The sequence below is a fragment of the Acanthaster planci genome, linkage group LG07 (genome assembly GCF_054643075.1).
Source record: "Acanthaster planci isolate LZ-2023a linkage group LG07, COTS_SCS, whole genome shotgun sequence".
In the NCBI taxonomy this organism is placed as follows: domain Eukaryota; kingdom Metazoa; phylum Echinodermata; class Asteroidea; order Valvatida; family Acanthasteridae; genus Acanthaster; species Acanthaster planci.
The window spans coordinates 10,663,992-10,689,248 of record NC_141783.1 but is presented as its reverse complement, the minus strand read 5'-3'; the positions used below and the strand labels follow the sequence as shown (position 1 = coordinate 10,689,248).

The 25,257-nt window shown below is 40.0% G+C and overlaps 1 protein-coding gene and 2 long non-coding RNA genes across 7 annotated transcripts in view; 2 read left to right on the top strand and 1 right to left on the bottom strand.

Annotated features, from left to right (window-relative positions):
- LOC110973612 (zinc finger ZZ-type and EF-hand domain-containing protein 1-like) overlaps positions 1–13,858 on the top strand; it is a 68,955-nt gene extending 55,097 nt beyond the window's left edge. For all 5 annotated transcript variants that reach the window (XM_022224536.2, XM_087138984.1, XM_022224538.2 and 2 more), the window contains 15 exons: positions 1,567–1,686; positions 1,995–2,348; positions 2,729–2,829; positions 3,667–3,822; positions 4,217–4,307; positions 4,539–4,634; positions 5,249–5,422; positions 6,446–6,589; positions 6,900–7,068; positions 7,943–8,030; positions 8,696–8,752; positions 9,148–9,264; positions 9,994–10,183; positions 10,381–10,452; positions 10,920–13,858. In XM_022224536.2, the coding sequence (XP_022080228.2) occupies positions 1,567–1,686; positions 1,995–2,348; positions 2,729–2,829; positions 3,667–3,822; positions 4,217–4,307; positions 4,539–4,634; positions 5,249–5,422; positions 6,446–6,589; positions 6,900–7,068; positions 7,943–8,030; positions 8,696–8,752; positions 9,148–9,264; positions 9,994–10,183; positions 10,381–10,452; positions 10,920–11,024 (2,034 nt within the window). In that variant the 3' untranslated portion in view covers positions 11,025–13,858. The remainder of the gene's footprint in view (positions 1–1,566; positions 1,687–1,994; positions 2,349–2,728; positions 2,830–3,666; positions 3,823–4,216; positions 4,308–4,538; positions 4,635–5,248; positions 5,423–6,445; positions 6,590–6,899; positions 7,069–7,942; positions 8,031–8,695; positions 8,753–9,147; positions 9,265–9,993; positions 10,184–10,380; positions 10,453–10,919) is intronic.
- On the bottom strand, positions 13,808–15,913 carry LOC110973613 (uncharacterized). The gene is made up of 2 exons (XR_002597494.2): positions 15,629–15,913; positions 13,808–14,964 (listed from the first exon to the last, which is right to left on the bottom strand). It is a non-coding gene; the product is annotated as an uncharacterized LOC110973613 (long non-coding RNA).
- A 72-nt stretch (positions 15,914–15,985) lies between these two features.
- Positions 15,986–20,421, top strand: LOC147798633 (uncharacterized). Its single transcript, XR_015425900.1, has 2 exons — positions 15,986–16,107; positions 18,153–20,421. It is a non-coding gene; the product is annotated as an uncharacterized LOC147798633 (long non-coding RNA).
- Positions 20,422–25,257: the final 4,836 nt, after the last annotated feature.

The following is a 25,257-nucleotide window of genomic DNA, read 5'->3' as shown; positions in this document are numbered from 1 at the left end:
AATACGGGCGATTCACAATAGTGCGCCACCTAGAGTTTGCAACACGTTGGCCAATCATTTGTCGACCCTTTCTAAAAGCGCATTGGGTCGACAAATTGCGCGCACTGTGATTGGCCAACACATTGCAAACTCTTGGTGGCGCACTATTGTGAAACGGCCGAATTCTTCCATGATGTATGATAAGCATTGCATTAAACACACTCTGTTTGCACTCATTATTTTTTGAAAATATTTTAGTGTATCTTACAAAAATTTCTGCTTGTGAAGCAGGACTTTAGGAGATGTATGCATGTCTAAACACATCAGAGTGGACTTTCAAGTCAAAAATAACATTTAGAAGCACTGCAGTAGCATTACATGCATGCTCTGTCTGTCTCTTTGAAGCATGCAAATTTCATTGATTAACTTGACAGTTCAGTACCCAAAGGTCACTATGATGGTCACATGAGTTTTGGCCAATACTCTTCAGACCTTATTCCGATGAGCTTGAAAGAAAAATCTAAGTGGACAGAAAATGTTGTAGACTGTTTTTGTGTAAGTAGTTTGGAGAGACCAGTATGCTTAGAGTTTGCCAAATCATCTCGCCAAATTTTGTTTTAATGCAAAACTTTTCAGTGAGGACCTTATGGAGGAATCCATCAGCCATTGTAATGCTATCATGGGCTATGTGCAATGGTCTGCATCAGTGGCAGAAAGCATTGGGGTAACTATTGTTCATAGCCACTACTCTGCCACAGTCACTCTGTACAAAACCCAACACAGTACTTTATGCCATTTTAAGGGGGGCATGGCGGTGGGTAATCTGGCCACTTTCAGGTCTTCCAAACCTCAGGTTTTTATCCCCAGTCATGGCTTTTAACCACGGACCCTACACTGCTGTGGAGCACTTACAACGTCTGGTGATTAAGTCGAGGATATTTCGCTCTCCTTCAATCTCACCCCTGGATTCACAATTTCGAGCCCTGACTTTAGAAACTCTGGCTTGGTGCTGATCTTTTTCTACCACAAAGACACCAAAGCGTGTAGTACAAAGCCCAAGTTTCGAATGGTCTCATTTGGTTTGAGCACTTAAGTTTGCAATTTATTCAATCTAGCCGCATTTGAAACCACAGTGAAAACAGTGGAGGGCCCCATCCAAATACTCTGGCTGTGGTTACAAATCGCACATGTGTTTATGGAAACCGTCAGGCAGCCGCTTCATGCATTTCCCACATGTGACTGTAGAGTAGTGAAGTGTGAAGTCATTTTGAACCAAGAGGTGTAGTGCAAACGAATGAAGTACGCACGATAGTTGCTTCGCTTGTTCTCACGCTAATGCTTTTTATGCACATGCAATTGTGCATGTGACCTATTCACTTTGGTACTCTATGTTGCTTCAAGCTATAGCCAAGTAATCCTGATATAGCTTAGTTTCAAAAATGGACCCAGAATGGAGCAAATTTACTTCAAGTTTTACAAAAGTTTAAATAATTACGTGTATTTTCAATATATCATTGATCTGTACATACTTTCAGACAGTGTAACAGCTGTATTTAGTTGAGTTGGGTGTTTTGCCATCAATTTCAGGGGAGCAGTGGTGCTGATGGTAGACTGGAGCTTCTGAACAGTGACCTAATACCCCTGCTTGTACATCTGGCAAGTCAGGCAACCAAACTCAGCCGACAGTGGATCCTGAGGGATTTGGAGGTGCATATTCAAAATTGAAATTGTAGTATTGAAGGATTTGTAAAAATTCAGATGATACATTAAAACCTTTCTCAGATTATTAGAAATTCTGGAAAGTGTAAGCATTTTCATTAACTTAAACCCCCTAGGGTGTATGCAAAAATATATTGAAAGTGGAGGATTGAGGACTGTTGGGTTAATGAATGTTATCAAAAATTTAGAAAATATTGTTAAGGTAATTGTTCATAGTCCGTTGGAAATGTTGCCAGTTTTCCCTTGTAAGTTTTTCTTCTTTGCCAGCTGTAATTGCATGTTGAATTTGTCTCCAGATCCTGTCCATTCGACTCTACGCCTATGGCAAGTCAGGATTTACAACAGTCTCGGCCGGAACCGATCTCCCCACTGCCTTTATGGACAGTGACCAGCTAACAACCCCAGATGATGGTGATGAAGGCGATAAAGACACCAGCGATGACGATAGTGATGACAGTGACAACGACTCCTACTCCACCCTCCACTCTTCATCTACTCTTTCGAACTCCAGCGGTTCGGGTTATGCCACACCGGATGACATACCCTCCGCCTCTGGCTCTCCACGGAGGATCTCGGCATCTTCCACTTCATCCCAGGGGGGCCTGGATCCCCTGGAGGGACTAGAGGATAAAGCCAAAATCTTTATCAGTGTTAGTTGCGGAGGATTTCTTTGTTTTCTTAAAGTCATTGCTGTTTTCACAAAGTGTCACATAGCCTATTCTAATGTAGGAATTCCTTTGAAAATAGTCACAAAATTAAATCCAAGTGCGCGTTTGAGCAAAGACCATTTGTCTACCACTTGCCAATTTTTGCCTGGTAACCCATGCACAAAATGCATCCTGAGTACCGGGCAAAACAAACCAGTGGTTAGCAAAAGATCCATTCTCAATCTTTGGCCTTATGGCTTGTTGCCAAATATTCAAAGAAGTGTCAGTGTCTGTAACTTATTACTGTCAGTTTTATTCGAGTAAAAAAATGCTAAAATACCAAATTTCCTCTGCAAGCTGTCTTGTTTTTTCTTTTCTCTCAGGTGACCAATGATGCCTTTCAGACCCCACTCCCAATACTGAGAGCAATCTATGAGAAGTCTGGTCACAGCCTCGAGGCTATGGAGGCCAAGATACACGAGTGGTAGGTCAACAGGAAAACTGTAGTCTGGCTCACATGGGGACTTAAATTAAGCGAGCTGTTGATTCCTTGTAACATTAGATTTCAGGCTGCATCTGAATTACATGGTTGTTGCTGGAAATAATATAGGTGTCCATGAAATATGCACGAGTCCACTAACAACTTCTGTTGTGGGTTTGCATGGTTGCCATCTTGCAGACCAGTGATTTTCTTCCATAGGTATGCGCAAAGCAGGTTTCTCTGTGGAGCAAAACAACTGCCCTGCCAGATGGCACTTACGCAAAGCCTCTATAGGCATGTGTGACATTTGCAGCTAAAGCCAAGTAATTTGAACGCAGACTTTGTGACAGAATGTGCTTGCACATGTTACATTTTTTCCCCACAACCTTTGCTTGACCAACAAGCCACATATGCTCACTTTTTATTCTGGATATTCTGTAGGGCTTTGCGTGGCAGCCATCTTGCAGGTCAGGCTTTTGTTCCACAGAGAAACTTTCTTTGTGTATACCCTGTGAAACAGAAGCACTGGCCTGCAAGATGACAGCCATGCAAACCCACTCTAGAGCATGGAATAGAACATGGTATGTAGAGCATATCTCTGGAGCAAATTCCTAGGGCCTAATGAGCATGGGCTCCAGGTATGTGACGGTAATGTTATTCATGTACCTGCTCAGCTTCGGCTGAATTTTTTAAAGAGTTTTTGCCTTGAAATTGGAACTCTGTTTTGTCCACCTTGTGACAAGTTCCTTTATATTCTTCTGCTAAACCAGATATCCCAGTGAGGCGTTGCTTAATTCATTTTAATGAGCATCTGTCTTCCTTCTCCCAATACTCATCCAGGTTTCTGGACGATGATGCACCGGGCGTGAGCAGTGAGGTCAAAGAGTTGGCAAAGCAATGGGAAATTAGAAACACTGGCGAGAAGCCGTCACGTTTGGACCTCAAGTCAGTGGACTCTGGAGTAGTCTCGTTCAGTGCGTCCAGCTCACTGCCGAAGTATGTTACAAAAATCTTTCTGAAGTTCAAGGTTATTGTTAAACCTGGGGATCCATCAAAGAATCATGTTTTAGAGGCCTTCAAATACTAGCTCAAACTCAGGTGTTTGATATTTTGTGTCCTCAAGCAAGACAATTTGCCGCAATTGGCTTCCGCTTCTTAGAAGTATAGGGATCATTGCCACAGCTGATGATCGTGTCACTTCTCTTGTACAATTTAAAAAGGTTCAATCGTCCATATCTGGTTTACTATTTCTTTTGTTATCTTTGACAGTCTGCGGCAAATGAACAGTACTCTGTGTCATCAGGAACCACTTTGGACAACATCCAATTTTTGACCTTGCAACAAGCTTGTGCCTGGATCTTAATAACCATGGCCTTTTTTTCTTACTCAGGCCGGCTGTCACTCCTAAACAAGCAGAACCGGAGCCTTGTGTGGATGGCTCGTTGAAACTCATTGCGAGTTCTGAGAAGTCACTACGAGAGGTGAGAATGACAGTGGTTTTACAGAAAAGAGGAGAGGTAGCATATCATTCAAGGCGTTTTCAAATACAGCCACCAGCCCCACAGTGGAAACTACTATCCTTGTCCAACAAATACAGGATATCTTTTCAGCAGCAGAGGGTCATGATGTGCACAGCTCCAAAGCCTTCAGGGTTAATTTCAAAGAAAAGTCAGGATCCAACATAAAGATGTAGTTGGTGTTCTCTTTTACAGAACTACCAGAAGCAGCAGAGGTCTCGGAGTGCTGCCTTGCTGAAGAAAGAGCTGCACTCCATGGACAAGATGCCTTCCAGGGAACACCTGCACAAAGTATTTGTTATGTTGTTTCTTTGTTCTATTCATAAAGGAGAATTTGCGGGGAACTTGGCTGTTCATCAGAACTGATAACCACCAGAAAAGATAAATCTGTCAATATTTCTACAAAAAGTAGCACCATTCATTCAGACCTTACTGCCAATTGACTTAAGTATCCTTACCCATTTCAACCATTCAAGAAACTTTCAAAAATCTTTTCACCAAATCTTTTCTACTTTATGTGGAGTCGGAGGACACGTTTCCAACAATATCGAGGGACTGATTTTGTTTCCTACTCTCAAGACAGGGACCACTTTCTTGAGCTGCTGAGAAAAATGTGCACAAACGAGCACCAAAAAATACAGGAAATTAGCTTCATATGTAAATTTGTAAAACAATTTTTCTACTTCATAGTCTTTGACCAGCTCATGCTGGATAGACAGTTAACTTGTGTCTTCAGTGGTTTTTTTATCGTTATTTATTCATCATATTACAGACTTTAACAATTCAGAAAATGTAAAATTTATCCAATTACATAGGACAAGGCTGATGTCTGTGAAGATGGAATGCACGTCAAGTATCTTTACAAGAAAACATTAGTGTTAAAAGAGAACACCCTCTTTTTTTAGGTTAACTATGCAATATCCATCATGTATGCACGGCACCTGCTGGCAGCGCTGCTTGCTGACTGGCCGTCGGGCCGTGTCATCAGTACATCCACCTTAGGCTGCACGGAGCCTGCTCAGATTGTCAGCATGTTGGATCTGCTCCAACGAGGAGAAGAGAAGGAAATCCTCAACAAGGTTGGTCTGACAAACTATCCAGACTCTTCTCAGCCTCTGTCGTAATTGGGTTATTCCAGACCAACGAGCCAGTTTAGTATTTCATAAAAGCTGGCCTTTCAGGAATGAAGCGTGCAAAAAAGTCATGGTATGGCTGCGCTGATAGGCCAGACAGTTTCAAACACAAAAGCTGCTGTTCCTGAAAAGTCTTGGACGCACTTCAGTTTGGCCATGCTCTGTTGGAGTGCTGAACTGGCTCATTTAAACAAGATCTGCCTGAAAAACTTCCTGAATGTACTTTGACTCACCAAATGAAGGAAAATAAAGTTTTAGCCCTCACACAAATTTTCAGCTTTCCACTTGTATTACAGAAGAGTAAATAATGCTTTAAACTTAAATACAGAGCTAGATTTCTTGATGGAGTGTGGAATGGAATTACGTATCGTTGTCCCTTGAAAATACTTTGTCTCCTGATTTGAAGCAAGTCAACAATGATACTAGGGGTGTGGTTGAGACCATCACAAGACCGGTCACAAGTAACAGGGTGAATAGTGACAAAGGAATACTTCTGTTGCACTTGTTGCAGTTTTGTTCCAACTCATTTGAGGGTAATTCCAGACATTAGGGGTCCATTTTTTTTCATGTCCCTGTCATATCTGACATGATTTTGTAAGTTCAGAACACATTTTCTAATTTCCAAGTGTGATGAATTGATGCAAATTACCTGCCAAACAAATAGTACTAGTTTGAAATCAATTCTGGTAATATTATCATGTCAGATAACAAAGAACAGATGAAACAGGGACACGAAAATGTCACACTTTTGGACCCCCAAAATCTGGAGTTACCTTTGAATAATTTGGAACTCGGAATTCAGAATGGAGGTCCTATGTTGGTCTTTTGGGGTCTTGTGATGGTCACAAATGGTCTTGGCTACAACACCGAAGAGTATGTGGTTAAAAAAATACTACAACACCATCTTTGCAAGTGATGCTCATGAAGTAGGGTATTGCTCATTGGTAACCACCATTTTTTCCTCTGTAGGTCGTATGCAACATTGTCAGCCACTGTGAGCCAGAGCTGTTGGCTCCCCTCACTGTGGCAGCCTGTACCTTTATGGAGGAGGCCAGCATGGCACCAGTCACTAAGGAGTCACTACACAAATACAAGAACAACACAGAGGAAGAGGTGGGCACCAGAGCAAAAGGAGATCCGTTGAAATCTGGATGATGCTTTTTTAAATTGAATTGTACTTTTGTCTTTAAGCAGACTCTAAATTACAGCTTCTTTCAACAAGTTTCCATGCATATATGCAGAATGCTCAATGTAAATACAAAAGAAATGTACACTTTCACCCCTTAGAATCAGTGCGTTGAACACTATCATCATAGGTTTTGGTAGTAGGTTTGGCACTGTACTTATTTCAGGTACAAAGGTTACTTTGATAACTTCATCATTGAGAAGTCATTTACTGTTTGTGTTATCTTCTTGTACTCAGGATCAGGTGATGATACGTGGCGCCACTTACCTGAGCATCAGGTTCGACGAGCGATGCAGCACCGAGAGCGAATGTGATATCCTGACCTTTGCCTCGGACCCAAACTTTAAGCATGACAAGCACGAGTTCAGCGGAGGCCGAGAGAATTGGACGGACTTTGAGATGCAAGGTTGGTCTGGCTGGCATCTTACAGCATGTTAGAATGATGACTTTGGTAACCATAGTTGAGACATCACCCATGACAATGGAAGGTTTGGATCATCTGGTCAACCATTTGGAACCAGGTTCTTGGGCGTGGTCGTATCGCTGGTTATCAATGGTCAATTTCATTTATCAGTATAGAGGGAACCATTCAACATGAAAATAATTGTAAGAGACGTCATTAACTGTGAACAGCACAAGAAGTGCAGCCAAAGTAGGATCGACGGTGAGAGTTCACAAAATGGATTGATGATGGTCATTCAAGTGTGACTGTATTTTGTATGCATTGGTAAAAAGCAGTTGACCAGTAGTTGAACTGTGGTTCGCATTCAAAACTTGCCCATGGAGGTTTGAAAACAGCCTCAGTGTTTTACAAAATGAGTGGTTCAAGCACATTGTTTTTAAGATCTCTGACAGAGCTCCAACACATTGAAATATCAAGATTTGTCGAGTATTTTCAGTATGAGCAGTAATACCGGACAGTAAATGCTTCCAAAAAAACTGAAAACTTTAGACAATCAAAATCTTGTGTGAACTGAGCTTGAGGAGCAACAGTTTTCAGAAAGTGTTTGCCAGGACAAATGAGGACATCTTGAGGACTTTTGTCCCACAGACATCAATTCATTTATTAAAAAATACAGGTGTCATAACCATCAGTATGTGTGTAATTGAATTTGAATAAAATTTCATCAATCTAGTTAACTGATGACCAACGTGAGAAAGTGAAAACAGCACCTGATTTCACGGTAAAAAACAAAGTACACAAGATATCCATCAGAACAGTCTAAAGGTACATGTAGTACAGTTTTTCAACTTGCATATTTTTTTATTTTTTTGTTCAGGAGATGTGCTTCATTATAAGTTTGTATCTGATCGTAGCAACAATGACTGGGGCTACAAGTTCACAGTTATTGGCAATAGGCTGGGAAGGTAAGACGGAAGGCCAAACTATCATTTCAAAAATTCAGATCTTTGAAAATGACGGATATCTTTTTTGTATAGAGGTTACGAGTTAACATGTCCTCAGAGGGCAAGAGCTTTGCATCACTTGGCACAAAGAAACCTTTTGTCGTTCCTGGTGAACAAAATTAAAATAACAAAAACAGCCTCTGAGACACCATGGAATGGAGAAATGCCAGCAACGCATAACCTGTGTACACGAAGAAGAAATTGGTCTCACTACGTTAATCTTCATTCTTTATGCTTGCATTAATTGAATTTTTACTGAACTGTCAGTGAGGTTTCTCACCTTGTAAAGAGTGTCAAGGTTTCAGAGTTTACAGAGAACTAAAACTGCTGTGAATTTGCCTTGTATTTTGATTCTTACACAAGCAAAGTTGAGTTTTATAGTCACAGTTTGTTATCCTTGGCTAGAAATGTGCAGTAGCAGCTTGAAGAGACTCCGTAGGGATGTTCTCTTTGACAGCAAGGGTAGATGTGCCAGATTTCATTTATTTTGAATTTTAATAAAGCACAGAGACATAATACGGCAGATCTGAAGCCACAAAAGTGGCGATGTTGAAACGCTGCAAGTTAAGTGACCTGGGAAGCTTGCTTAAATGTTGCAAATGTTTTTTCTTTACTCCACTGCACAGATTTGACACTGGCTACCTCATTCTAAACACGGTGCTGTCAAAAGAAGAACTCACCAGGTATGATCAGTTGTTTCTGGTATTAATGAAAATAAGGATTCCTCAAAAGCCCCTCAGGAACTGTAGCTGGGAAACCTGAAGAAACTTGTAGAGAATAAATTACAGTGTTAGTGGTGGCAGGAAAATCTGAGAATATTTTCGACGAAATCTACAGAGCTGTGCAGGGAGTGAAAACCTAATCCTCATGTTGTCCTTGGTGGGATTCAAACCGGAGCCCTGCGGAGATGATAGGTGGGGAAAGGACCAGCCCGACTCCCTTGCAGAGTGCCGCAAGGAGGGGGGGCAATGGTGGATTGATGGCTGGATACACCAGCCAACCCAACCCACTCCCAACCCATGAGCTTCCATGTGTCAGTTTGCTGGATGCCGTATTTACAATGTCATTGGTAATACAGGCACATTGCCCTTAAGGAGCTGTGGGCGTGGCTGGTACACGTAGCCTGTCGGCAGACGGCTCAGTACAGACTCAAGACAGTCCAGATACTCCTACAAGTTCTGCACACTCTCACAAGGTATGGTCTTGTGTGGTCCCGTCATGTAATGCATGTGAGGGAAAGTTAACTACCTGTAGGATAAAAGTAGTGGACAAGAATGGTGCTGCTTGAGGCAAAGGCCAAGTGCATTTAATGTGTGCAAACTGGTTTACGTTGACAAGTTTAAGCCTCATGGTGGCTTGAACCCTTTTGACAGTCCCGATTCACCCAAAACTGTAATGCAACTTTGCACTGTCACTCAGTTTGTAAAATTTACTCATTGGCTACAAAGAATTATTTTTGTCATTGTTTCGGTCAGTTCGGCTTGAGTTGCATGCTTAGCTTTCAGTGTTATTTGAAACTGTTACACTGCTTGTCAGTGTGCAGAGTCAGTGACAGACAGAAGTAGTGAGAAGGCTTTACCAGTGACCCAGTGCAATTTGTTTAGTTGCCAAAGTAATTCAGATTATTTTGTCTGTGCAAAAGATTACACTTTGCTGCTCTGTTCTTCACCCTGTTAAACATTAAAGGATCCTTTAGATCCCACCTTCTTGACTAATTATGCTCAGCTACTAAGTTACGCAAAAATGCAGCGAACATCAAGCAGTACTGTCTTGGAAGTCAAGAACTGTAGCTAAGTTGAATTGCTGCCATAATTGCAGTGCTTGGCAGCTAGATGATTTCACAAGCTAGTTTTTCTGTGTTGTTAAAAAATAACTAATAGCGATCTTTCAAAGCTCTCTGTAAATGACCGTTATTTCTGGGTAGTGCCAAATTAGTGAACGAGTCGGCGACCATCGACGTGGCAACAGCCCCTGACCTGGGTCTTCTGAAACCCCTACTGAGGTTGCTGGACTCTATGAATGAGAAGCTGGTGCCAGACGCAGCATACACCACGCTACCGCCGTTACAGCGAGCTCTTACCGAGCTGTTCATGCAAGCCGAGAACCTTGCTCTCGTAAGTCAGTTTGAGACTGAATTTTTACTGGATTTTCAAAAACTTACAGAAACCCATGAACTTGATTTGGTGACTGAGTTCTGATATTCAGGTATTGTTTAACTATTGTACATCACCCAAACTTTCCATGTAACACACAGCTCGAAGCACTGTCTTCTTTAATGTGAGGTTTTTATTTGTTTTGCGTTGCCTCCCAGGAGTGGGGAATTCACCAGGAGTATGCCTTGGCCATGATGGATGAAAAGAGTCTCTTAGCCGCCATTGTTCAGGTATACATGTTGAAGCAATTGTTACACTGTGGCCTGCTCAAGGACACAGACATCACAAACCCATTGGTCTGTAACACAAAAGACATTTTCACCTAACACATTTTGCTTTAATGTAAAGCAAATGTCCTGAAAAGATAGTAACATGGGCATTGGTGCCTGTGCAAGTGCTGAGCTGGCGGGGACGGGGAGAGTGCTGGCTTAGCTGGTGACATGTGTGAAACATGTTGCTTATTTCATCACAAAGTTTTTGAAGGTAAGCTTGCGATTTCTTGAAAGTAAGCTTGTCCCAGTGGTTGTACTGATTACCATTGGAGTTTCCATGGAAACTGGAGCTCAAAACACTGTCTTTTATGCATTGTTGAAGCAATTGCAAGTGATATTAAGCGCTGAAAAACGCAGATAAATCTGTGCCGCTATCAGGAATGGTAGCCTTGTCAATTTTCTTTCTTTTTTTCTTTTCCTTGCAGGGAGTTCAAAATGTGGCAGCTTTAGGTATTGCTATTGGCCTTCCTAATAAAGCAACCAAGGAATGGCAGAAACTGAAGTCTTCATCCACAACAGTAGGCGTGTGAAGATGAGTGAAAAGTGTTAAAAAGATGCACTTTGCTGTGGCTTAAAAGGTTAAGTTGCTTTCATATCTCATTTTTAACTTATCGTAACTTATCCCCTCCAATCACATACTAATAGAAGCGTTGAATATTCTGACAAATGTGATCATGCTGGATGAAAAAAGGCTGTCTATTCATGTTGATTTTCACAATGCAAGCTATTCTGGACAGCTTTGTCTCAAAAAATGAGAAACCCTGACTTGGACACCTTCTGTCTTAGTCTGTGGTACTGAATTAACGAGGTTACACTTCCATCAATGTAACCTATCCACTGCGACTGCACACACCCCACATCATCTGGCACAGCATCTGAGTATTTGGCTGTTACGAACTTTGGTTGGATGTGATAAATTCTTTGTAGGCTTATAGTGAGATTTTTACAAATTGTCTATGTTCCGGGCTTTCTTGAGATGTGAGGCTTTTTCGAACTGAGCAGAAATGTTTGAATCACGAGTCAACATGCTTTTTTCAACTAGCAATTTTATTTTTAAGACAAACCAGCAGTGCTTTAGTCTGTAACAAAAGCCTCAAAAAGATAAAATTGGTCATGGTCAGGTATGCCGAAAATTTATACCCAAATATAATTATAAGCCCAAAATAAAGACTTGATTTGTTGGCTTTTATTAGTTGTAATTGCTTCCTTAACCCTCACTCTTTTCAAATTTCAAATCCTTTGAAGTGCACATGGATATTTGGAAGGTTTTACTTCCTTTTTAAGGGGAGGGGGTTCTGGAGGTGGAAACGAGCTGTTATTGATCTACATTTTCTTGATTCCTACGGAATGTTCCAGCACAAAGAATGTGCCATTGTATTTCTACATAGTGGTAGACTTTGGAGGAGTCAAAGGTGTCTAAGCAGATGTTAGGCACAGTGTTCAAGGCATCAAAGGAAGGGGGAAGATATGGCCTACGCAAAATGTCACGTGAATGTCCAAAATCCAGATATTCTCGTACGATATGCATATAGACTAGGTTTTGTATGGTAGCCATCTTGCAGGGCAGTTCTTTTGTTCCACAGGGAAACCTCCTGTGTACATACCCTGTGGAGCAAACGAACTGTCCTGTAAGATGGCTATCACGTAAAGCCTCAATTGTTTGATAAAAAAAGTGTTAAAATGCCATACCTGCCTTATAACACCATAGTCGACAATGAAAATTAATTTGCTTGTGTCAAGTATATTTACCCATTATGCTAGCCATTATATTGCCCCTGCAATAGCTTGATAATATTTAAAGTTTTTGCTCATTCTTGAAGATACACGTACAATACTTCCTTCAAGGTTTTTTGATCATATAATAGCAGATATTTAGTTCGCTCCATATTATAAAACAAGTTCTCAGCTGACAGAATGGATTGTTTAAATTTGGAGTATTCATTTCTCAAGTCTTCTTGTAAGACTAAATGCATGTTTTGTAATATTTCATTTTTCTCAAACATTAAAACATGTGTCTGATGTATATTATATATCAAATTGATTTTTTTGTGGATGAAAGAATGGTTGTCTGATGAGTAACTGGTGCAAGGTGTGTAAAAATTAAAGTGTCTTTGATTTCTACATATTCAGAAGTTTTATTTTTCCCTGTACATAGACAATTTAAGATGACCATGTAAGAAATCTGATTATTTCGGTTATTTTAGTTAAATCGTAGTGGTTTAATTATTTAAGCGGCAATGGAGGGATGTTAAAACAATGAAATTCTGGATATTTTGGCAGTGTCTGGTAATTTGTCTCTTTTTTTCATTTTTGAGGGGACATGATTTTCTTAAAATGACTGTCCAAATTTTTCATTGGTCGAAGAATCCTCAGCCCCCCCTCCCCAAGGTAGCACCATTCCTGCAAATCTGCGCTTTCAATTTCTGAAGAAAAAAAAATTGGGGGGTGCCCCATCCTTCTGGATATATCACTGTTACATATCAAACCCACAAACCTATCAAGTTAGCAAGAACAGGTTAGTGGGCAAAATGTTCACTGTTTTGGGGGTTGATTGTACTTGATACTTTGTGGAATTTTCTCCTGAAATCTCCACTAGGGAGATTAACAGGGAGGCTTTCAGTTCAGTCAGTTCATTACCAGCTCTGTTGAAATTATTGGGTATAATTATGTCCAATTCTCAGTTGGGTATAATTATGCCCAATGCTCTTTCTGCCTGAAAAGAGTCAGCCCTGAAGAAGTGATGAAACAAATAAAGTTCCCCTGAAAAAGACATTTGAATAAACCTGGAAGAATTAGCCGATGATGTCAACGTTTTGAAAGTGGCCACTTGGTAATAGGGTTCTCACAGTCTTGAATTTAATCAGCCTAGAAATGGCTTGTTTGGGAAAAGAAAGTTGAATTGTGTGCATAATCTTGGCTTTCTTTTCTACATATACATGGGGAAATAGGCATGGTTGAAAATTGCGGAACTGGATAGGGTATATATGTACTTTTCATTGTTTAATAGTTGAAGTAATTTAGGAATTTGAATTTCTGTTTTAATATCTTTACCAATTATGTAATCCAAACAGACTCTGCTTCTGGGCAACCAGACTGAATACTTATGAAATGCTTACTGGAAATATTCTTGGATGCTGTTTAACCATTACTTGCTACAAACTTGTGAAAATTTGGAAAATTCATTGATTTACGCTTAACTTGAATGATGGTGGATCTTGTATAGTATGAAAACAGCATGTTGCTGGTTTCAGCAGAAACTGCTTACAAGCATGAACACATCACATGAAAATTCAAAGCAAGTGCAACAGCCAGCTGTTCTTGTTATCCGTAATTTAATAAACCTGGACAGTATGAAATAATTGAATTTAGTCTTGATTACACTGATAGTATTATTCATATTACCATTTTAAATGAATGCCCACAGAGTAGCTGTTCAAAGATGAGGTTTTATCATTATCAAAGATATTTTATAGAGTTGACATACGGAGGTCTCCTTGACCCCTGGGGAACGTGGCTGACAACATTGACGCCTATCCACGACTGTGATCCAGAAAAAGTATCTAAAATGAAATAACAATTATAGTAATAATAAACACAACGACATCCTACGATGGGTATAAAGGTAAGCGCATCAGTAACATTGTAATGCGTTACCGTTTGTGCCCGCTCTGTTGTTACAAATCTGACAGGCCCGACATTCCCCCCCCCCCCGGAAAAATCCCCATGTCCACCCATGTTGCCGATGACTTTCCTAGCAACTGGTGCAGAATGAGATCGTAGATTGGTCTTTCTTCATTGTGTCATAACTTTAAAAATACAACAAAAAAGAAAAATTAGTATGTTGGCATTGGTCAACATTTAACATTGGAATAGACCAATCCGGTAGGCCCTGCCCACTGTACACGCAGACCTGTACTTGATACATATTCTCCAATGCCACACTACAAAATTGTGGCGGCTGCGCACATCATACACGTGCCCACGTCGGACTTTTGTACAGAACACAACGTTAGAACACAATGGGGCGAGGCTTAATATTGAGCAAATATCCCAATGAAGGAAGTCCTGTGTAGAGCTTAGCATCATCATCTTTAAAGTCTTGTTCTTGCAGGCCTGTTTGTTTGGTTCCTTCCTCCAGCTCATGTACTTGGCCCCTCAGAGCAATATTGTCCTTTTCTAGCTGTTTAATTCTCTCTTCAAGTGAAGAGATGTCACACATTGTAAGTTCTGTTTGTACATTGACTCCTGACATCTCAGTGAATGTGTTCTGTTCTGTGATGCCTACATCTTGATGGTGTTTGTGTAGCTCAAGTAGTATTGAAGCTGTTGCCATGTCATCCGCCTTCCTTTTATGCTTTGTCAGTTGCTGATGATGTTCTGATGCTTCCCGCGTTTCACATCTTGAGTAACCCATGTTCTGAGTAGGAGCCCAATCAGGATTGCTGGTGTCATGTAGATAAGCTGGCTTTCCTGCATGGATAAATAACAGTTACTAAATTTTTGAAGAAACATGGACAGGTTTTCATTCAGGATGTAAGTAACTGCTTGTCATTTACTTAGCAGCATTAGAAACTGCCTGTCCACGGGCGGCAAAATTTTTGAAAATGATGTGTATGTATGTGTAGGAACTTCACAATCTAACAGTGTTGTATTCAAGTCCATCACAAATCCCTGCAAGTCTGTCACAAGTCATTCAGTCTGAAGCCAATTCACAAGCAGTTTTTGTCATTGTTCACCCTGTTACTTTTACTGGCCTTATGAAGGGACTTATGATGGACTCGAATACAAACACTGCAATCTAACATTTTGTAAAGTTTCCATGGCCATGCAATGCATGTCGTAATTTAGAGAAAAAAATGAAGACTAACTTTTGGGTTGAATACCAACCAAGTAAGCTTTTCCCCAAATTACGTTCATGTTTGAATCCATGATCATGTACACGTTTTTCCTTCTTCCGTCATGTCCATTGTTCAACCCCACTTCCTCCTAAAAATACAATGAATTTTAATAAAAAATCATACACACACACAAACAATCGCCTATCACTTGCTCAGTAACCAATATACCCAACATGTCCAAAGCTGACCAGAAAGTTTCTTTAAAAATTAACGTCATGACATAAGCCTACCAGTACCTCGAACGAAATGTGCAGAGCACACTCGCGACGATTTGGACGGTACCCATCCGTCTCGCTTGATGTTAGCGATCCATTTTTCTCGCCGTTCTTTTGAAAGATACGCTGAATGGTCACCGTGGTGTAGTAAAACAGTTGGTATGCAGAAAAAAGACACCCCTCTGTCTCGGTTACTGCGGTTGGAACAGCCGACAACACAGCAAAAATTCACCATTTTCGATCTTTGTGCTTTTCCTCAAGCAAAATGAGTAGCATAATGTATCAGCTGTTGCTAACCTCTCGCTTGTCCTCTAGAAGAGGGCGCTCTTCGGTAACTATGTCGAAAAAAGAACGTTTTCAACAGAGGGCGTGGCAATGTGACTTTGTGCACGTGCTACACCGTCAAAAAAGGACGTGCGTGCTTTGGTTCTGTTGAGCTGATTAGCAAGAAAGGCGCCCAAAGTTTCTTTTTAAAAGGAAATCGTTTGGTGGAAGATATGGTGAGATTGATAAATTTACATAATTATAAATTCCTTGGTATTGAGGGTTACATCCGAGCCGGGCATGGTTGATAAAAATGATGATGCCGTTCACAAGTGGTCTGAGCGTTTTCGAAACGAGTGGATTCGGATTAGACTTCAGTTTCGCTGATTCCAGTCAGAGATTGAACATGTGGTTTCGAACGGTGCTTGTAGATTGATGAACCAGCGAAACCAAAGTCTAAGCCGAATGCACCCGTTACGAAATCGCTTTTTAAGACTCGATTAGAATACGGAGGGAGTCCAGTAGACTGGCCCCCAGTCTGGGGCTAGTCTATACTTAGACATGCCTAACATAGTTCAACCCAACCCCCGAAAGGGTATGTAAAATCATATTGCAATTGGAGGATTTGGGACTGTTAGGGTTCATAGGGAGGCCTACAGTAGATAAGAGGGATGTTATCTATGTCAGTGTTTGTTACTTTTACAGTTAAGTCTGCTTTTACAGAATAACTCACCTAGATAAGTTGGCGGTGGTTGGTCTTTCAAACTAGAAAGTTTGCTATTTGTGGAAAGAGTACAGGGCTTTGATTTTTAGGGAAATTATGAGGTAAAAAGACATGAAAGAGGTGCGAGCTAAGATGAATTAGTGAATGTAGCCCGATTCCTTCACCTGGATGAAGATTTTTGATAAATGGATGTCAAATTAAAAATGTTGCCAATAATCCCATAGTGTTTTAACTTAAGTCTATGATGAGGGACATGGTCAAAGGCCTTTTTTAGCAGGAACTTTTAGGACCAGTGCTGTGGTACATGTATCTACCTTGTATGTTGGGTACTATCACACCATCTGCACAATTGACGGATTGCTCTGCTCAGTTGCTTTTTTCTGCATGAATTCTCCAATTTTACTTCTCTTTTTAGAAATGATCGTCTTCCACAACTGTGAATTAGACGGAAAAGGTATTTCTCTGATGGCAGAATTTTAGACAAATTGGTCAGTAAGATCAACTGATTGCACAAAATCGAGCAATCATGTTTATCAACTGATCTTCCCCAACAATTTAACATCTACATGTGCAATGAACTAAACTCTTCAGTGATTAACATGACTGCCTATTGACTGCCTCTCAACGGCCAAATTGGTTAGAAATTCACATTTCCTAGCAACATCTTCCCCCAAAGGACTCTTTCTCTTATAGTAGTGTTAAAGCAGTGTGTTCAGTTAATTTCCCCATGCTTACTCATGCAAGTGTGACTACATAATATTTACTATTATCGTGATATTCTTTGAAGAGGAGTATTACATGTACGTCATCATGGGACTACAGGGACTGCTACACACATTTTGTAACAAGAGCACATTTTCCAATAAGTGGCTTTTTCACAAGTGCACCTTTTACTCAGGGCCCTGTATCAATCTCACACAAACCATCAAAAATTGTGACACTGTTAAAAGATGTTGCCGATCCCCCTCTCCAACCCCCTCCCCCAATTTTATGGATGCCTGGTGACCATTTACAAAAGTTATGTCCACTTTCAGCAGGAAGACCAAGCTTGTGTCTTTTTTAATTCCCCCCACCTGTCAATATTACTTTGCTACGCCAGTGTGTGAGAAAGGAGGCTTCTTTAGCTTGGGAAAAGTATGCAACAATTGGGGAGGAGCGGACTGATTCACAATTTTATAATAGTAGAGCTTCATGTTCAAAGAGGGCAGTTTTGCCAGGAAGGCATCAAGCCAATTATCGATGGTTTTTGTGGTGAAATTCCACCTGACATCTGTGGGACAAGTTAGGAAATGAAAACTCCGAGATAATGAGTGAAACTTCAAACCCCTCCCTCCTGCTCCAGTGACTTTCCTCGTTCACGTGACATCAGTGTTCAGTGGTACTTGCCCTGACAGCAGCCATGTTCAATTTTCTCCACCAGAACTCCCACTTGTAGTCACATTTAAAACTAATTCTGCCATCATGCATATTAAGACAAAGCAAAAGAGCAGCTACTTGTCTGAGTAGGTAGTCAACATGACAAATCCTAGCTGTAACATGTTCTTTTTCTCCACACAGCTTTAAAAACATCATCATCTTCAAGCTGCTTCTGAGGCAATTCAAAACCAAACAGGATTTCTTCAAGCTCCAGTGAGTATAAAGAATTTCTCATCGGAGATGTGCAGCTTTCCAAGGTCCCTTTTTTGATTGGGGGAGGATGTTGATGCACAGCCATAAGTTCAATACAATGTGAAAATAAACGGCACTAAAAGTTACTGATGTAACAAGGGACGCCTTCACAAACTGTGCCCGAACTTCATGGAATGACCCATATAAAATTGTTAACCGAGAATCTGCTGACTGAAAAATTTTCTGAGAAAAGCATCAGTGCTCACTTATAACAATGAATCAGCAAAGAACAGAAAATGTAGTCCAGCAAAATCTACAAAAAACTAATGACCTTTTTGTGTACAAAGCAATGTAACATTTAGGCTTTCTTCCATGGATGACATCACAGTGTTGCTCATGGATATGGAAATACTCAGAATAAAACCAAAAGAACCAAAATTAGTTATTTCAATCCAACTGCAAATTTTCATTTAAGTCCAAATTCAAATAATACTTGAATGACGCACAAGTGCATATTATGTTTTATTTCATTTTTCCAATGTCGACAAATGATCACCCATATTTATGATGAGATGGCAATGATATATTCCCTGATAACCAGAAAACGAGTCAGCAAGAGCCACCCCAAGGGAGGCTATGCGATTGTTTGACAGCTATTTCTTGGAATACGAATATTTATTGTAATATTTGGTGACTTTTGAACCCCTTGGTGACGGCAAACATTTTTTACTCCTTTCCTAACTGTTTGCATCACGTAAGAGCCAGTGTGTTCATATTCAAAATGAAACCAAGAAACACAAGAAAAAGGATCGGTATGTGTACCGCCACCAAACCTCTCAAAAGGCGTCCATTGGTAAGATCCAGAGATCTAAGTACTGTTGTTTTTTTCTTAAAAAGTGTTGTATTGTTTAGAATTAAAGGGTCTATGATTGCAATGTAATTGTCAATACAACCCTTGAAAATGTATCTTTTGAACTCAAGTAAGGCCCAAAATACTTCTGTTTCTGGTTTCTCAACCGACCGTTATTTTCGGTGCAACCCAAAATGTTTATCGGCAAGTTAGAAAAGCAGATCCGATTGTCTTTTTTGTCTTCATATAACACCTCTAAACAACTTTTCACGTTAAAACGCTTTATTTACATGCATGTGTTTTCCTTCTTACATTTGCAACTTTTGAAAGAAACTTCTGTTATTATCACGAGTCCCCTTCGCCTTCGCGTTTCGCTGTCGCAGGGGTGAAAACACGTGCACAAAGCTCAATGCAAAAAGAACGCGTGATGGAAAATGGCAACCATGTCGCTCTGTCGTTCATTCGTTTTTCGATTTGAAAACGAATATCAAACAACCAAAAACAAGTCGTTTTCCGTTTTTTTATTTGAAAACAAAAAACGAGGGAAAGGACTAAAAAGTCGTTTCGTGTTTTTCTTGTTGAAAACGAAAAACTAAAATAATACATTTTTTAAGTTTAAAATTTTAATTTAATGCCAGTGTCGTTTGACTGCACACGTAATTTCGAGGAGGCGTCCCGGATGTCAGCACTTCTGGAAAGGAAATTTAAGCTGCCTTCGATCGAGAATGCGAAAAAGTACCCCGTTGGATGCTCCTTTGAGGCAACGAATCTCTCATATTCCTTTAGTTCATCCATGTTTAATTTGAAAGGTTACAAAGACGGTTCTTACATTACAAAATGAAAAATGGAACTGTTTTTTATAAAGTAGCTCAATAAATTACGCTCTTTGCATTTAAAAGGAAAAGGAACGTAATTATCAGTTTTCGTATGAATGAAAGGCGAAAAACGATTTTTTCAGTTTTTAATATTTTTGTTTTCAAATCGAAAAACGAGAAACGACCATTTTCGATTTGCATTTTTCGATTTAAACCGGAAAACAGGTTTTTTTGTTGTTTTGAAACAAACTGTTTTCCTTTTTTATTTGAAAAACGAAAATATAAAACTCACTCTGTTTGGATTTTCAAAAACCAACGAAAAAGACAAAGCAGTCGTTTCTTGTTTATAATGTTGAAACTGAAAAACAAAAAAACGAAAAGAATCTTGTTTTAAACTTAAATGAACCCCAATTTGAATGCACACGTAATTTCGAGGAGGCGCCACGGACGTTTCTGAGCACTGCTAAGGATGAAGGTGGCCTTCAGAATACGAAAATTTTCTTATGGGCTGTTCCTTTAATTTAGAAGCAACGAATTCCTGTAGTTCAGCCATGTTTGATTTGGTGGGTTACAAACTCGTTTCTTACTTTACAAAATGAAAATGGCATTTTTTTAATCTTCAAACAGGCCTACAATGTTATTCATTTCCACATTAAAAAGGAAAAAAGAATGTGATTGTCTTTTTCATTTTTAAATGGTTTCACTTAAGTTTTGTCTTTAAATCGAAAATCGATAAACGGCTCGGTTTTCGATTTTCATTTTGTGTTTTCGAATCGAAAAACGACTTGTTTTTTATTTTCGTTTTTCTTTTAAGTCGATCATCGGAAAAAGTCTTGGTTTGGGTTTTTTGGTGTTAAAAACGAATGAACGAAACGTACACGGACCATATGAAAACAAATATCACACAACTAAAAACACGTCGTTTTCCTTTTCGATTTGAAAATGAAAAGTGAGGAAAAAGACAAAGAAGTTGTTTCTTGTTTTTCGTTGTGAAAACGAAAAACGAAGAATATCTTGTTTTAAATTTTAATCCCATTTAATCCCAAGTGATTTCGAGGTGTTATCAACGTCTCTGAGCACTTCTAAAAGTTGCCTTTGAACATGCCAGAAATTTCCTTGTTAGTTGCTCCCCTTTTATAAGCAACAAATTCCTCGTATTCCTCTCGTTGAGCCATGTTTGATTTGATGGCTTACTAAGACGTTTCGTACATTACGCTATGAAAAGTGGAAATGTTGTTTTTCACTATTTTAGTACGTGGTTGTTCGTTTTCATTTAAAAAAACGAAAAAAGAACGTGATTATCGCTTCCCGTTTTCAATGAAAAACGAGAAACGACTTGTTTTTCGATTGTTATATTTTCGGTTTGAAATCGAATAACGGAAAACAACTTGTTTTGGTTGTTTGATTTTCGTTTTCATATCGAAAACAATGGACAAAACGTACACGGACCACCCAACCAGTTTATACATCCCGGTCAAAAAAGCGTCGTTACACAATACACCTGCCGTACACGCACGCAACCCCACAGCTGTTCGTCAAAAAACATGGATGTTACAAGATTTCAAGTTAATTCACAGAACTAAGTCTCGTGTCTATGTATTCATTTTCTGTATTTTCGTGCACAGTGGTGTGAATTGTCCATAATTCGTGGACTGTAGAAATTTTTGTTTATATTTAGTCAAGTTTTTATCACTTTTTGTGGCAAGCTTTGGTAGCTTTCGTCCCTATTTATGCCATTCAATCGGCACAAAAAATTCACACTCGCAAAACAAATTCCCACATACCGATCCTATTTAGAGAGGCATGTAATCGGAAGCAGAAATATTTTGGGGGGATAACTTTATTTCCATTTTTTTGGTTTGAATCGCACTAACTACTACGTGTATATTTCAACAAAGTAGTAGGTTATAATTCTTTAGAATCTTGTGTTGTCAGGCCGTGTCTTAATTACCCAACATACTAGCCTTTGCAATTCTAGAGCCCGTGCCATTTTTTGAATTTTTGAATGGAATAAACAACCAATCAATAGTAAACAAAACAACCAATGTAATAAAACTCATGTTTTAATCCTTAATCATTTGTCGCCAAGTTTAATTAAAATCCGAAGTTGCTTGAGCTTGTAATGTACAAGTACAGGCAGGGTTTGTTTCAGTTTGCCCTCTATTGTACAGAAAAATACATGTAGAACCAAAACAGGTGACTACTTTCCGAATAAATGTGCATGTGGTGCAATAAACTGTTAACTTACAAGCACACGTCCCGTGTTATTGCAATTTTGTTGTACAACGGAAACTTTTGAAATTTAGCCTCTTCCCCGATTAGCAAAGAAAGAAATCTGTTGGTTTGATGTTGAAAATCACCTTTACCTTCCTTTTTCAATCCAAGACATTTGTTGGTTGAAAGAAATTGGCGTGTAGTTTCTGGTGTTGTTTGTGGCGCAATTTGGGAACACGTCCTTGTTGTATTCCAATATATAAATTCAGTCCCAATTGTAAAGTATTTTTCAAACATCATTGTTCTTTCACAGTTGTTCGTGGCGCATGGTGGAAGTGCCAGAAAATGGGTTCAATCGCTAGTACAGACAACGTTTGAATTTCAATTTTTAAATTCAAACTTAAGGGTTGAGTATTAAAAAAAATCGGTGTCCTTTCAGAGATGTGTGTGGTTCTATGTGCTCAAAATTGTGGGGTGCTGGGCTCGAAACTCGGAGTGACTCTTTTTTCTAAATTTTGATTTATAAACTAAAACCTAAAGGATTAAGTATAAAACGATAATTGGAGTTCCTTCACAGATGTTTGTAGACCACTGCGGAAGTGCTGTGCTCGAAAATGTGGGAAGGTGGGCTCGAATTCCGAAGAGTCCTCTTTTTTTCTGTTTCAATTTATAAACTCCGATCTAAGGGGTGAATATATAGAAACAATGAGAGCTCTTTCAGAGATATTTGTGGCTCATTGTGAAAGTGTCGGATGCTGGGTTGGAATCCCAGAGAGACTCCTTTTTCAATTTCTAGTTGTAAATGTAAACAAAAGAGTTTAAAAAAAAAAGGTAGTGTTCTTCAGAGATATTTTTGGCTCTGTGAGAAAGTGTCGTGCCCCAGAGTAGGGGTGCAGGGTTCGAATCCCGGTAGAGACGCCTTTTTAAATTTCAATTTGAAGTTGTATATCTAAACCTAAGGGTGAATTTTTTTTTAAAAGCAGTCTTCTTTAGAGATGTTTGTAGCTCTGTGGGAAAGGTTTGTGCTCCAAAGTAAGGGGTGGCAGGGTAGATGTGGGTCGATACCGGGTCGAATCCCGGTAGATATACCTTATTAAATTTCAATTTGAAGTTGTAAATGTAAACCCAAGGGTTAAGATTTTTAAAAAGTAGTGTTCTTCAGAGATGTTTGTGGTTCTGTGGGAAAGTGTCGTGCTCCAAAGTAAGGGGTGCAAGGTTTGAATCCCGGTAGAGATGCCTTTTTAAATTTCAATATGAAGTTGGAAATGTGATCCTAAGGGTTAAGTTTTTAAAAAAAAGGAAGAATTCTTCAGAGATGTTTGTGGCTCTGAGGGAAAGTGTCGTGCTCCAAAGTAAGGGGTGCAAGGTTTGAATCCCGGTAGAGATGCCTTTTTAAATTTCAATATGAAGTTGGAAATGTGATCCTAAGGGTCAAGTTTTAAAAAAAAGGAAGTGTTCATCAGAGATGTTTGTGGCTCTCAGGCTAAGTGTCGTGCTCCAAAGTAAAGGATGCAGGGTTCGAATCCCGGTAGAGATGCCTTTTTTGAATTTCAATTTGAAGTTGGAAATGTGATCCTAAGGGTTAAGTTTTAAAAAAGAAGGAAGTGTTCATCAGAGATGTTTGTGGCTCTCAGGGAAAGTGTTGTGCTCCAAAGTAAAGGATGCAGGGTTCGAATCCCGGTAGAGATGCCTTTTTGAATTTCAATTTGAAGTTGGAAATGTGATCCTAAGGGTTAAGTATAAAAAAAAGGAAGTGTTCATCAGAGATGTTTGTGGCTCTGTGGGAAAGTATCGTGCTCCAAAGTAAAGGGTGCAGGGTTCGAATCCTTGTAGAGATGCCTTTTTAAATTTCAGTTTGAAGTTGGAAATGTGATCCTAAGGGTTAAGTTTTAAAAAAAGGAAGTGTTCTTCAGAGATGTTTGTGGCTCCGAGGGAAAGTGTAGTGCTCCAAAGTAAAGGGTGCAGGGTTCGAATCCCGATAGAGATGCCTTTTTAAATTTCAATTTCAAGTTGGAAATGTGATCCTAAGGGTTAAGTTTTAAAAAAAAGGCTGTGTTCATCAGAGATGTTTGTGGCTCCGAGGGAAAGTGTCGTGCTCCAAAGTAAAAGGTGCAGGGTTCGAATCCCGGTAGAGTTGCCTTTTTAAATTTCAATTTGAAGTTGGAAATGTGATCCTAAGGGTTAAGTTTAAAAAAAAGGCAGTGTTCCTCAGAGATGTTTGTGGCTCTGAGGAAAAGTGTCGTGCTCCAAAGTATGGGGTGCAGGGTTCGAATCCCGGTAGAGTTGCCTTTTTAAATTTCAATTTGAAGTTGGAAATGTGATCCTAAGGGTTAAGTTAAAAAAAAAGCAGTGTTCTTCAGAGATATTTGTGGCTCTGTGGCAAAGTGTTGTGCTCCAAAGCAAGGGTTGCAGGGTTCGAATCCCGGTAGAGGCACCTTTTTAACTTTAAAATTGCTGAACAAAACCGTAAGGTTAAATAAGAGAAATGCGAAAAACAGATTGGGGACCCAAATAGCAAGTGGTTAAGAGCACTGCTTGGGAACCGGAGGACCCGGGTTCAAATCCCGGTTAAGGGCGGAGTGGTATGGTGGACGTGAAGGTCCCCTACCGCTCTGCCCTTTTTTTCTACCCAAATCGGACCCAAATCGGACCCAAATCGGACCCAAATCGGACCCAAATCGGACCCAAATCGGACCCAAATCGGACCCAAATCGGACCCAAATCGGACCCAAATCGGACCCAAATCGGACCCAAATCGGACCCAAATCGGACCCAAATCGGACCCAAATCGGACCCAAATCGGACCCAAATCGGACCCAAATCGGACCCAAATCGGACCCAAATCGGACCCAAATCGGACCCAAATCGGACCCAAATCGGACCCAAATCGGACCCAAATCGGACCCAAATCGGACCCAAATCGGACCCAAATCGGACCCAAATCGGACCCAAATCGGACCCAAATCGGACCCAAATCGGACCCAAATCGGACCCAAATCGGACCCAAATCGGACCCAAATCGGACCCAAATCGGACCCAAATCGGACCCAAATCGGACCCAAATCGGACCCAAATCGGACCCAAATCGGACCCAAATCGGACCCAAATCGGACCCAAATCGGACCCAAATCGGACCCAAATCGGACCCAAATCGGACCCAAATCGGACCCAAATC